Raw genomic sequence first — 12276 nt, 5'->3', positions numbered from 1 at the left:
TTTTGAGCATGAAAGGCTCAAGATAGCTTCACCAAATCTAACCACATTTGGTAAGTATCTTAGCCACAGCTCATCTTTCTTTTGGTATGTTTTCTTGCCATCATTAGCTTGATGGTCTTGATGCATGCTTCTCTTTCCTTTTCTTCGGTGAAGAGCACGGCCTCCATTGTTTCCTGGACAAGGACCGAATAGAGAAGAAGAAAGAGATGAGAGAGAATTAAAGAATCTGAAAGAAAAGCAACACAAAGTGGTTGATCAAATTAATTAGGCTTAGCTTGCTTTTACTTCCCTATTGAGTGGCGTGTAAGACATAATAGTCATCAATCACTTCAGCTGAATTTTTCTCTCTCATGTTCCCCATGCATTAATTAACAATGTAATAGATTTTGAAATCCATCACTTTGTTAGAGTTTGGTTCCGTTGGAAGCACTATGCTTTCATTTTCCTTTTGATTCGGACCAAACATGGAAGCTATTCTTTTTAGTATAATTTTGGGCTTGTGACAAAATGATCAAAGTTGGCCCATTTAATAAGCATTTGCTTTCCTGATACAATTGTGTAGCGGATCAAGCATAGGAAGCAAATAAGAGAGCATTTGGTTGGGCTTGTAACATTAACATTTATTCTGGCCCATTAATATAAAATTTCAGCCTTATAGTATAAAGCTTGTAGCAAGGCTGCTTATTGGGCTTAAGTCAGAAACTTATTTCCCGGTCCATCATAGATCCTGTAACAAAATTATTAACCAAAAATATGTTAAATGATAATCAGATTAATAATTTTGTAACTAATTATTTTAACAATGTTTAGTCATCACAAGTATTAATTTAGAGTTTTCCAAACTCATCACTAATTTTGTTCTCCATGATGTTGAAGAAGAGGAGAAAGAACAGATTCTCCTATATCATAGTGAAAAAATAGCCATTGCATTTGGACTTCTTAATATCAGCCCCTCCAATCCCATTCTAGTTACAAAAAATCTGAGAATTTGTGTTGACTGCCATTCTGCAATAAAGTTTATGACACTCATAACAAATAGGGAGATAATAGTGAGAGATGCAAGTCGATTCCATCATTTTAAGAACGGCATATGCAATTGTCGGGATTTCTGGTGAGATAAAGGAAAGGTATTATACTTGCTATGGTTCAATTAAGATATGGCGAGGTAGATGTGAATATACCTGCAATATGGTGGAAGTTAACAATGTCCACCATGGGTACTTTTATAAAAATACTCCTCTCTGATCATTAGTTAAGTTACTTTTAAATTTTATTATGGTAAAAATAAACTCCAACAGAATTTTATTAAACAAATAGCATTTCGTTCCTCTCCTCATTGACACTCCCATCCTATCTGAAACTAAGGAGTGAAGAATATCACTTGGGAGAGAATCCCAAATTCAGTGTTGAAATCCGCAGGGTCATTAGAATTTTACATTGTTTTATAATGTTATGGGCTTATTCTTAAAAGACAAGATGAAGTTAAGCAAGTTGTTGAACGATGTTGTTTTGTTGGTGCTGTTTGGGTTGTTGAATATTGATGAATGGTTTTAGAGTTCAAAATAAATTTTGTAACAAATCTATATTTTATTAATTCTGAAACCTAATAAAAATGGTTTTTCTTGTCTTGTCAAGAAATTTATATGAAATCCTTCAACAACTGTCTTAATTTATTCTTTCTTTGTTTCTATTAGTGTGTAATCTTCACCTAGAAGAAAAGCATATGTGATCTTTAATTCAGCATGCTATAGATTCTAAAAAAATGTTTAATCTAAAAGAAAAGCATATCTGATTCATAACATCTTTCTCTGTATTCTGTTGATTCTTTTTGTTATTTTGCAAGATACAGCGTGGTGCCTAATTTATGATTTATTGTACAGGAGCTAAAATCACAAAGCAATACAGAACACTGTGGATCCGAAACAGAAGAAACTAGCTAGGGGTTGTTGACAGAGTAACCACAGAACAGAAACCTGCCATGGGAAATGGTTCAAGTGTTTCTCGGGAACAGGAGGAATGGAGACGACTCACTGATGCTGCTGCTAAAAGAGAAAAAGAGCTACAAGAAACAATAAATAAGCTTCAGGTTTGATAGTTCTTAATAATAAAGGAATAAGAAATTGTACTCTACATTTTAAGAAGCTTACAAGCTGTCTGTCCCTTTGGTATATTATAGGAGTCTGAGAGAGAAAGGCGTTTGCTCATCAAGATGTTGACATCGAATCTTGTATGGTTTAGATTTTGGTTGTTGACATAAGAAATCCACAACTTATGTACTTTATAAAGACTTTTTTCACTTCATTCTTTCCTGTTTTAGGAGGATACCAAGAAGAAGCTAATTGTCTCTAATAGTAAGGTTCCCCAATTGAAAAACCGATTACATGAAGAGAGGCTGACCACTGCACACGGAGTAAAGGTAGTCTGGTAACTCTTTTGTTTGGTTACTCCAGAGACACCTGTAGTTGTACCTGATTATGAATTACATCCTTACAGTTTAAAAGTTTGGGATCAAGTTTCTATATCATATAAGAATAATTAATCAAGTCATGAGCATTTCAAGTCAATTTCCTATACTGTTGACATGTTTTTCAAATCAAGTCCCTTTGGTTAAACGAATTTGCAATGAAGCTCCTATACTGGATGATAAATCCCTGTTTTTCTCGAAAATTTCGGTACAACACAGAGACTTGATCACAAAAGTTTTATAGTAAAGAGACCTGTTAAAAAATGTTTGTCAAATATAGAGACTTAACTAAAAACATTTAAGTTATAGGGACTTGATTAAAATTTATTGTATAATATATGGAATCAATTACAAACTTTTAAACTATATGGATCTAAATGAAACTTGAGGGAAACTATGGGCACCTCCAGATATATTAAACCTTTTTCTTTTTGTTGTTTTTTTATGGCACACTCTTAAACCTATTCATGGTGAAAATCATGTTGCCTTTATCATATTTTGTTTAATATTTAGCTGAACATACATGGTATTTCATGGAGCAGAAAATTGGAGAACTTGATCAGGAAAAAAGAAGATAAATGCTGCAATGCAAGATCTTGATTCAGAGAGGCGGAGGTTAAGAGGTGCCAGGGAAAGGCTAAAGCTTCAGTAAGGCATTATTTCTTGTTATTTATTATAATAATGAGATGTGTATGATTTGAAAATTATGTTGAATGAGTAAAGACAATCATCTTATTTTCCAATGTAGACTCAAGTTGCAATACTTCTTCCAGCTTCTTTGTTTCTTTTTCGTTGCATTAACAATTTGTGTCAAGAGTAAAATTTGATAAGAATAGGAAATTTTAACTAGAATCATCATAAATAGTGTATACTTTCATAGGTTTTGATTGGATTTTCTTGAACTATTCTGAAAAACGGAATTGAAGTGTAATGGACATAGAAATAGACATAAAAAAGGGTAGGGTTTGGGGAGCCTTATTAGTGAAAACTTCAGAGTTATTGCTACTTTAAAAACAATTGTTCTATTTATATTTTATACACCCTTCCTCTGTCAATAATTGACCACAAAATTATAAGGTTCTATTTCTATAGTTCTTGACTACTAATTCGAGAGCTATGATCTTAGCCTAAACAACAATGCAGGTTTCTGGATGATTAATTGTGTTGTCTTGATTCGAATATGCACTACTAAACATTTCTTTTATATATACACTCTACTCTTACTCTGTTATTTCAATGAAAATTTCCGAATGCAGTATTCATTCATAAATTGCTTCGGTATAATAGTCACTTTACATGCTGATTTACACCTCCGCTTCATGATGCAACTTCTTTACCTGCATCTTACTTCATTGTGATATTAGAATTTTAGACCACTAATGTTCAACGATGTTATGTAGGAAAACACAACTTCGGGCATTTCATTCAACATGTGAGGTGATACAAATCCTGTTTGCTGGGCAACAGGAGCAATTACTGTTAGTAGAGAGAGAGAGAAGTTGAAGGATACCATAGCAAAAATGCTGCAAAGGCAGGATCAACTGCATCTACACAGAGACGCAGCAGAGATTAAGTAGAAACCTCAAGCAATGAAGCCAGTGTCACTGAGAAACATGACTGTGAGGTTAGAAGTCAAGAATGCCAAAATACACCAGAGTTCAACAGTGCAGATCATGATCATGATGTAAGAGGTGGCGTTGGTTCTGATATTGATGGTGCTGGCACAACAGCTATGATGGATGGAGGTGCTGGCGGTACTAGAACTGAAAGTCCTTCAAATTATGGCTTAAAACATGTTGATTTGAATAAATATGGTCCTCTAGATGGTACAATATGCAGTGTGATGATGATGTAAATGTACAAGAAACTGAGGAGCAAGCCCATGATCATCGTGTTTTGCATCCGTTGCAATTACATGATCCTACAGACACTGAAAAAGTTGCAATTACATGATCCTACAGACACTGAAAAAGTTATTGAGGATACCGAAGTTGGAGGCACAATCAGAACAGAAGACCTTTTAACTTCCGAAGTTGCTGGCAGCTGGGCTTGCAGTACAGCCCCTTCTGTGCATGGAGATAATGAATCTCCAAGCAGGGACAATAACGAAGGTTGTGGCCCATTGCATGATTCAAATATTGTGGTGGCTGAGAGTCAGAACACCGACGATGCTGCCGCTAGACGGAATGAGCGGCCAGCACTCCGGGATATGATTGGCATCGTTGCTCCTGAATCAAGGGAGAAGTTTGGAGGTTCTGCATATAATTGTGGTGAAAAGCAAGAGAAAGATGCAGTTCAACTGACTCGGAGACGCAGAGTTGTAGCAACAGTGGCAATGAAGGTAGAATCAATGCAGAGGGTAGAATCGAATGTATGACAATATTGAAGAGAAGAGAAAACAAAAATTTTGATGAAGGGCGTAGGATTATTACATAGGTTGAATTTTTATATATGACATAGGAAGAAAGAGGGTTCTGAAACGGTTGCAGAACATGATTTTTGTATAATTTCATCCAATAACTGCACATGTTGTTTTAGATTATAGAGGTAGGAGTAAAATGTTATTATTAATATAAATTAAATAAAAAATATCAAATGCTCAGTATTATAATAAGAGAAAATTATTATTATTATAAAAATTAAAATGGTTAATCATACATGGGATTTTATCAATTCAACGACAGTCACCAAAAAATATCAATTCAACGACGGCAAAAAAAAAAATCAGAATCTAAATATATTTGATATTAAATAAAATTCAGAGTCTTGTTCATCCTCTAATTATATAAACCTAATTAAGTCATTTAATGTGACTGATTCTAACTTTTTTGGCTTGTCAAGTTTTCTTAATTAAAAATAAGGACGCAAACTTTTAGCACCAATTCCACATGGACGAAGAGTATCTGAATAAGGAATAAAATGAACAAATCTAGAGTCACACCCATGGTCACAAATTTTCGAGAGCACCATATATTTCTCACTACATAAACCATATGAATAGACCTTTTTCTTCGTAGTAAAAACAAGATCACTGTTCAAAACGGTAAAACCTCTGATCTCAGGATTCTGTTCCATTAAACCCATTCCTTTCACTCTCACCTTCAAGATCCTTCTCCACGAATTCGACTCATAGTTTGTTAGAATCCAAACCGTAAACACACGCTTTCTCAATCTCACTAAGCAAATAGTTTGATAGCCAGCAACTTCTCCCCATTTGAAAATACTCATACGGCAACTGAAATCATGGGAGCCCCTTCTTGCTTCTTTAGGAACCCTTAACAACTTGGTTTCGACGTTTTCATCTTCATCGCCGTTCGAGATTTCATAAGACATGATATAAGGCCTAAAATGAGTGCTATTTTTAGTAAGATATCTGGAGCAATCCGAGATGAAGTGAATGGTGCCATTGCAAATCACAGGCATGTTAAATTTCAAATTCCTAGATCCAGCAAAGAAACGGTTCTTCCTTAAGCTCCAAGCACCTTGTTTATGACTGTAAACATGGCAATCAAAATGTGAACTCCATTCTTCATTGTCAAAAAGAATCAACCTGTAATCATCAGAGTCGCATTCCAGTGTCATGGACAAACTATGAAGATTCCCTCGCTGCTGCAAGTGGTTGGGGAGGGGAATATATAAAAAGTAACAAGTTGCTGGATTGATGATAAACAATTCTGATCGATGAACACAAAGGAGTAAACCGTTGCTTGAGCTTAGAATCTTGAGCCGCGAGCTTGCGATGAATCGTAGCATGTTTTCAGGGACGCCCGAGGAAAGTTCCTCTCCCGGCAAAGGATGCAACTCGAGGCCGTCGTTGTGAGTCAGAATGTCATCTCTTTGAATGAAGAAGCATGAAGAACGATCTTTCTTCAATGAGTTTTCTGCTTGTTTTGCTACAAAGTATGAAGTTTTTGGAAGCTCTGAAAAGAGTTTTGAAGAAGATTTGAGTTTGTGGATTGCTTTTGCAGGTAACCAAGACAATATCTCAATTAACTCATCGTTAGACATTGTAGCCATTGTGATCAAGATCAACGATGACTTAATTGTTTGAAAGCCAAGAATGAAAATATTCAAGAAGAGAAAGAGGAGTGGAACATAATTTAAGGGAAGCGAATTACCTATTAATTATGTTCTGATTGATTTAAATTTAATCATATCATATCATATCATATCAAATCTATTAAGATGAAATTTGATTTAAATTAATTAGGAACAAGTCATAATGATATCTTTAGTTGAATTTTAAATTTTAAAATTTTATCTTGAAAAGATTTGACCAAAACTGATCATGTCGGAGTTTGTTAGAGAAAGATATATAAAAAAAATCAGAAAATACGAGTTTGTTTAAAAGACATAAATCCTCCGTCTAATTATTATTCTTCTTTTTCTGTATATCGATTACTCCTCTTTATTTTGATTTGATTTGATTGAATGGTTGATTCTGACCAGGGAATTAATATTTTACTAACGCCAATTGGTGGATGATGTGCGATTCCAGATTGATTCGAACAACATTAGTGCAAATCATTGCAGAATATACAGGATGTCGGTTACAAACGAAAATATGGTGGACACAACCTCGATTTTGTTGAAAGATACAAGGTTGTGGATTCTTTTTCAGAGCTTGGCTATTTCCATCCTTCCTGGAGAGAAATTTCCCCCTTGTCATATTCTGATTTTTGTAAAGTGTTGTTCAGCACAAATGGAACTTATCTTAACTGGGAGAAGTTAAAAAAGAATGGTCCTGCTGTCAAAGTCTGCCATGGTGATATTATATCGTTTGCTGCTCCTCCTCAGCACGGTATGAATGCTTTCCAGTTATCAGAAGTCATAATTTTCATTTTTCTTTAATAAATGGGATTTCAGGTTTTTTGGTTCCCTCAAAAAATATTTTGTATCTTTTGATACAGATCTTACATTTTCTTTTGTGTATCGAGAGGTGCTTTTGTCCTCCCCCATGCCAGATAATGCAGCTGCTAAGCGAAAAGCAGGTAATGTTATGATTAACCAAACTTAATTTACTAGTTTTTGTCATTATAGCATTCTACTCCTATTATGTTCATTATAGAATTCAAGCTTGAAAATTATATTATAGCATGTTGTAATATTCATAATTTTCCTATACATTTGATTTTGACATTTGCAGCTTCTTCATATAACTTCATGTGATCAACTGTTTACTTCCTATTCGTTGTGAAATTTATATAACATCTAATTGATAATTATGATATATAATGTAATTTTCTATCAGAAAGTTATGTGAAAGATACATCAGGGTTGATATAGATATTTGTTTTATTTGAGTTTGTGGTGCTTTTAAAATTTGTCTTACTTTTTCTTATCTTGAATATATAGAGTGTTGTGCCTTTGAAAGCAAGAGATTGAAAGGCTTAGGCATTGGTGCCCCCGAAGGTCCCATTTCTCTTGATGATTTTCGAAGCCTTCAAAGATCAAACACAGTAAGTCAATTTAAAAGGATGCAATATCCTAAGCACTGTAAACTCCTCCTTTCTTACCCTTCTTTTTTCTCATGTTAATTGTATCCTATCTTATTCTTGGCAGGAGCTGAGGAAGCAGTTGGAGAATCAGGTGGTATTAATTGATACTTTGCATAATGACAACCGTGTTGCTGTTGATCGTCATGAAAGTGTATGTAGCTGATGTATTTTCAATTTATGTTCTCTCCTAAAACTCTGCATGCAGATTTTAAAATAAAATGTTCAATCTCAAGTTGTTCTTTGTTGTATCAATATGTGGTCTACAATGTCTTACCTAATCCACAATCCATTTTATAGGAATTACAATCAGCCAAGAAGTCTGTTGCAAAATGTTACCTTGATCAATTAAAAGAATTACAACAAAGTGTAGATCTAAAATACAAGGAACTAGGTGATGTTAATAGAGTAACTGCTGAACAGAAACATGCCATCGAAGACCTCAATGAAAGGCTGAGTGCTTCTATGCAGTCATCTGCTGAAGCAAATGCTATAATAAGTAGGTATGATCTATATAATTCTGAGCTATTTAATTCTTGATTGTTGAGTTCTTCACTACTTTAGTCCTCAATGTTGATGCAAGTGTCATAGGAGTGAAATTGTTCATTTTTATGTAGTTTGAACTTGAACTGATCCTTGATTGACTGTTTTTTATATTGCTCTGAGAATTGGCAATGTGGAATGATTTAGTGCTTATGTACATGTGTCTATATTCTTGTGTGTAACATCCTGGGATGAATTTTAGTATTGACTGTTGGAGGAGGATGGACCTTTTGGTACCATGCTTAGTATTAAACCTTTTGCCCCCACCCTGGTTACGCTAGCTGTATGTTTTATAATTGAGTCCCTCTCACTTGTTCCTTTGCATGCAGTCAGAAAGTAAATATAGCTGAACTCTGGGAACAATTAGATGACGAGCGGATTCAGCGAAAAGATGAGCGGGAAAAGGCCACAAGTGGTCTGAAGGCTGCTGTTTTTAGATCCCAGTCTGAGGCTCAAGAGGAATTAAGACGACACACTGATGCTTCCTTAAGAAGAGAAAGAGAACTACATGAAACAATAAATAAGCTTCAGGTTTGAAGGTTTTGTCGCTAAAGCAGTAAGAAACTGTACTCTCTTTACTTTTGAAGCTTATAAGCTGTCATTCTTTTTGTATGTTGTAGGAGTCAGAGAGAGAAAGGTGTTTGCTAGTTGAAACCTTGAGGTCCAAACTGGTATGGTTCTGCTTATGTTTAGCCTACAATGGATGACAACTTGTGTATTTCATAAATAAGTTTGTGCCTTCGTTACATTTTGTTGCAGGAGGATACTAGGCAAAAGATGGTTGTGTCTGATAATAAGGTTCGCCAGTTGGAAACTGAATTGCATGAGCAGAAGCTGACCACTGGAAATCAAACAAAGGTAATCATATGGTTTTGTATGTGTATTATGTGCCCTTTTCATATTTTGGATTTGTTTACTATTTCGCTGAACAAAAATGCAAATTCATGGAGCAGAAAATAGAAGAACTTGAAGAGGAAACAATTAGATTAAGCAAAGAGCTTGAGAGTGAAAAGGTAGATATCAGAATTTCATGTTACAAGAATGTTTTTGTATAAAGGTGTTTGTCTAAATGATGTCTGCTTTCCACCGATTGCTGTTACTGTTAATGACTTATTTCTGTGTGACTTCAGAGTATGACAGTATCTTATTTATATGTTGCTAGACTGATAAATTCTAATTAATAAGTTGCTTTTGCTTTCTAATTCAATATCCCCCCTTATTCTATTCTATCTGTTATTTATTTTCTTTAGCTCTCACTTCTTCTCTTTTGGTGGTGAAGTTTCTTTATGTGAAACTGAAAATATTTGTTGCTGTTGTTAGCAGGCAGCTCGAGAAGAAGCACGGGCTAAAGTTTCTATTCTTGAGCTTGAGATAAATGCCGCAATGCGGGATCTAGATTTTGAGAGGAGGAGGTTAAGAGGTGCCAGGGAAAGACTTATGCTTCGGTAAGGAACAAGTTTCTGTTTAATATGATCACTGGACAACTGTAGTTTGAAAATTATGTAAGGATGAACCTATATGTATAAAAGAATATTAGAGAACATCGCAGCATGGGCTACTTTACTTGAATACTGTAATTCTTTGGCTTGCTTTACAGTTTACATATAACATTTTTTTTCTTAAATTGGTGATTAAAATATATAGGAACGAGAATTCTATGACTTCTTAATTAGAATTATCACCAGTGTGTATATTATGGATATGTGAACATTACTATCATAGATTCTGAATGGATTTTAGCTATCCTGAAAATTTGAAGAATAAAGGATGTATAAACATCTTCAAGAATATGAAAGCAAATAGCAGAGCAATTGAGCCTAAATAAAAGTAGGACCGCGGCTGAATAGTTTTTGTTTTATTTATTAGAATGGACTACTCAACAATGTCATTGCAGTAAAAATTGTGGATCCTGGTATTCATCTGTTGGATATGTCATTCATGCTAAGTTAATCAGCTTTGTTTAGTAGTCCCTGTTGGTTAACATGCTGCAACGTTGCACTGTTTGTATTAATGCTGATCGGCACTTTAACTTTACGAGGCAACTTCTACACCTGCATTATGCTTTGATTTTGCCACTGAAGCTCATTGATGTCATGCAGGGAAACACAACTACGGGCATTTTATTCCACTACTGAGGAGATACAAGTACTCTTTGCTAAGCAACAGGAGCAATTAAAGGCTATGCAAAGAACTCTTGAAGACGAAGAGAATTATGAGAATACTTCTGTAGATATGGATGGAGTTATCGGTGGAACCCCTGGAAGAGAGAGAGAAGTTGCAGGATACCATAGAAAAAATACTGCAAAGGCAGGCTCAACTGCATCTACACAGAAGCGCAATAGAGATCAAGTAGAAACCTCAAGCAATGAAGCTAGTGACACTGAGAAGCATGATTGTGAGGTGAGAAGTCAAGAATGCCAAAATACACAAGAGTTCACCAGTGCAGATCATGACCATGATGTAAGAGGTGGCTTTGGTTCTGATATTGATGGTGCTGCAGCTATGATGGATGAAGGTGCTGGCGGTACTGAGTGTGTTCTGGGAACTGAAAGTCCTTCAAATTATGGCATAAAGCATGTTGATTTAAATAAATCTGGTCCTCTAGATGGGGACACTATGCAGTGTGATGCTGATGTAAATGTACAAGAAACTGAGGAGCAAGCCCATGATCATCGTGTTTCGCATCTGTTGCAATTACATGATCCTACAGACACTGAAAAAGTTATTGAGGATACCGAAGTTGGTGGCACAATCAGAACAGCAGACCTTTTAACATCCGAAGTTGCTGGCAGCTGGGCTTGCAGTACAGCCCCTTCTGTTCATGGAGACAATGAATCTCCAAGCAGAGACAATAACGAAGGTTGTGGCCCATTGCATGATTCAAATACTGTGGTGGCTGAGAGTCAGAACACTGATGATGCTGCCGCTAAACGGAATGAGCGGCAAGCACTCCGGGATATGATTGGCATTGTTGCTCCTGATTTGAGGGAGAAGTTTGGAGGTTCTGCATATAATTGTGGTGAAAGGCAAGAGAAAGATGGCAGTTCAACTGACTCGGACACGCAGAGTTGTAGCAACAGTGGCAATGAAGGTAGAATCAATGCAGAGGGTGGAGCTATGTCTGATGAAGAAACTCAATGTTGTGACCATGTTGAAGAGAATGAAAAGCAGGATGATGCCATGGACGAAGGTGATGATGAAGCTACTCAAGAAGATTGAATCTGTTGTATAAAATATAAGTCAGGAAACTGTACATATTTACATGGGTTTCTGAAGACATCTCATCTCATCTCGTATATAAAGTGGTTGATTACCACTTGCGGTTATGACCCCCTCTATTCAAGGCGTCTTATGTTATTCTATATTTTTAACATTAATATTATTTTTCTTTAACATGTATAAATTGATTAAGATAATCTAATTTATCTACTTCAACTCATATTTATTATATAAGTTAACATTAATTTTATACCTCTTCTTGATCTTCCTTCATATAGTTTCGTATCTTTTTTTTTTAATTTTTTGTTAATATTTTGCACAAATAATTTTTATGATCATATTTCTTTTTTTATTTTTTTTCTGCTAAATAATTGGTTTATTACATATAGGTGATGAAGTTTTATTAGTGTTTTAACGGATTTTTTAGTGAAAGAATCACATTGTTCCAAATAATATCAAAGGTTGTGTAATTTATTTATTTTGTTAACAGTCGCATTATCATCGTGTGAATGGAGTTGGATGGGATTATGTTGACTCAAATGAAATGTATAATGG

The 12276-nt window shown here is 35.1% G+C and overlaps 3 protein-coding genes across 3 annotated transcripts in view; 2 read left to right on the top strand and 1 right to left on the bottom strand.

The window, feature by feature from the left end:
- LOC107485517 (uncharacterized) overlaps nucleotides 1–4856 on the top strand; it is an 82625-nt gene extending 77769 nt beyond the window's left edge. Inside the window, exon 14 of the mRNA XM_052260159.1 lies at nucleotides 4717–4856. Coding sequence (XP_052116119.1) covers nucleotides 4717–4841 — 125 coding nt within the window. The 3' untranslated portion in view covers nucleotides 4842–4856. The remainder of the gene's footprint in view (nucleotides 1–4716) is intronic.
- A 458-nt stretch (nucleotides 4857–5314) lies between these two features.
- Nucleotides 5315–6481, bottom strand: LOC107485448 (uncharacterized). Its single transcript, XM_016105985.1, has one exon. It carries the CDS (start codon nucleotides 6479–6481, stop codon nucleotides 5315–5317), a length of 1167 nt encoding a protein of 388 aa, XP_015961471.1.
- Nucleotides 6482–6807: 326 nt separating this feature from the next.
- On the top strand, nucleotides 6808–11994 carry LOC107485447 (uncharacterized). Its single transcript, XM_021140823.2, has 12 exons — nucleotides 6808–7066; nucleotides 7162–7265; nucleotides 7375–7455; nucleotides 7820–7923; nucleotides 8027–8113; nucleotides 8260–8462; nucleotides 8832–9033; nucleotides 9123–9173; nucleotides 9262–9360; nucleotides 9456–9515; nucleotides 9823–9947; nucleotides 10602–11994. The coding sequence occupies exons 1-12, from the start codon at nucleotides 7008–7010 to the stop codon at nucleotides 11719–11721; spliced, it is 2295 nt and encodes a 764-aa protein (XP_020996482.1). The 5' UTR covers nucleotides 6808–7007; the 3' UTR covers nucleotides 11722–11994.
- Nucleotides 11995–12276: the final 282 nt, after the last annotated feature.

The sequence above is a fragment of the Arachis duranensis genome, chromosome 4 (genome assembly GCF_000817695.3).
Source record: "Arachis duranensis cultivar V14167 chromosome 4, aradu.V14167.gnm2.J7QH, whole genome shotgun sequence".
Lineage (NCBI taxonomy): Eukaryota > Viridiplantae > Streptophyta > Magnoliopsida > Fabales > Fabaceae > Arachis > Arachis duranensis.
This window is presented reverse-complemented; position numbering and strand designations above follow the sequence as displayed.

What these genes read in the sequence shown, in the direction of transcription:
- LOC107485448 (XM_016105985.1), bottom strand. Translation starts at nt 6,481, where the DNA reads ATGGCTACAATGTCTAACGATGAGTTAATTGAGATATTGTCTTGGTTA.
- LOC107485447 (XM_021140823.2), top strand. Translation starts at nt 7,008, where the DNA reads ATGTCGGTTACAAACGAAAATATGGTGGACACAACCTCGATTTTGTTG. An exon ending in AAACAATAAATAAGCTTCAG is followed by an intron (nt 9,034 to 9,122) that starts GTTTGAAGGTTT and finishes TGTATGTTGTAG; the next exon opens with GAGTCAGAGAGAGAAAGGTG. An exon ending in CCACTGGAAATCAAACAAAG is followed by an intron (nt 9,361 to 9,455) that starts GTAATCATATGG and finishes TTCATGGAGCAG; the next exon opens with AAAATAGAAGAACTTGAAGA.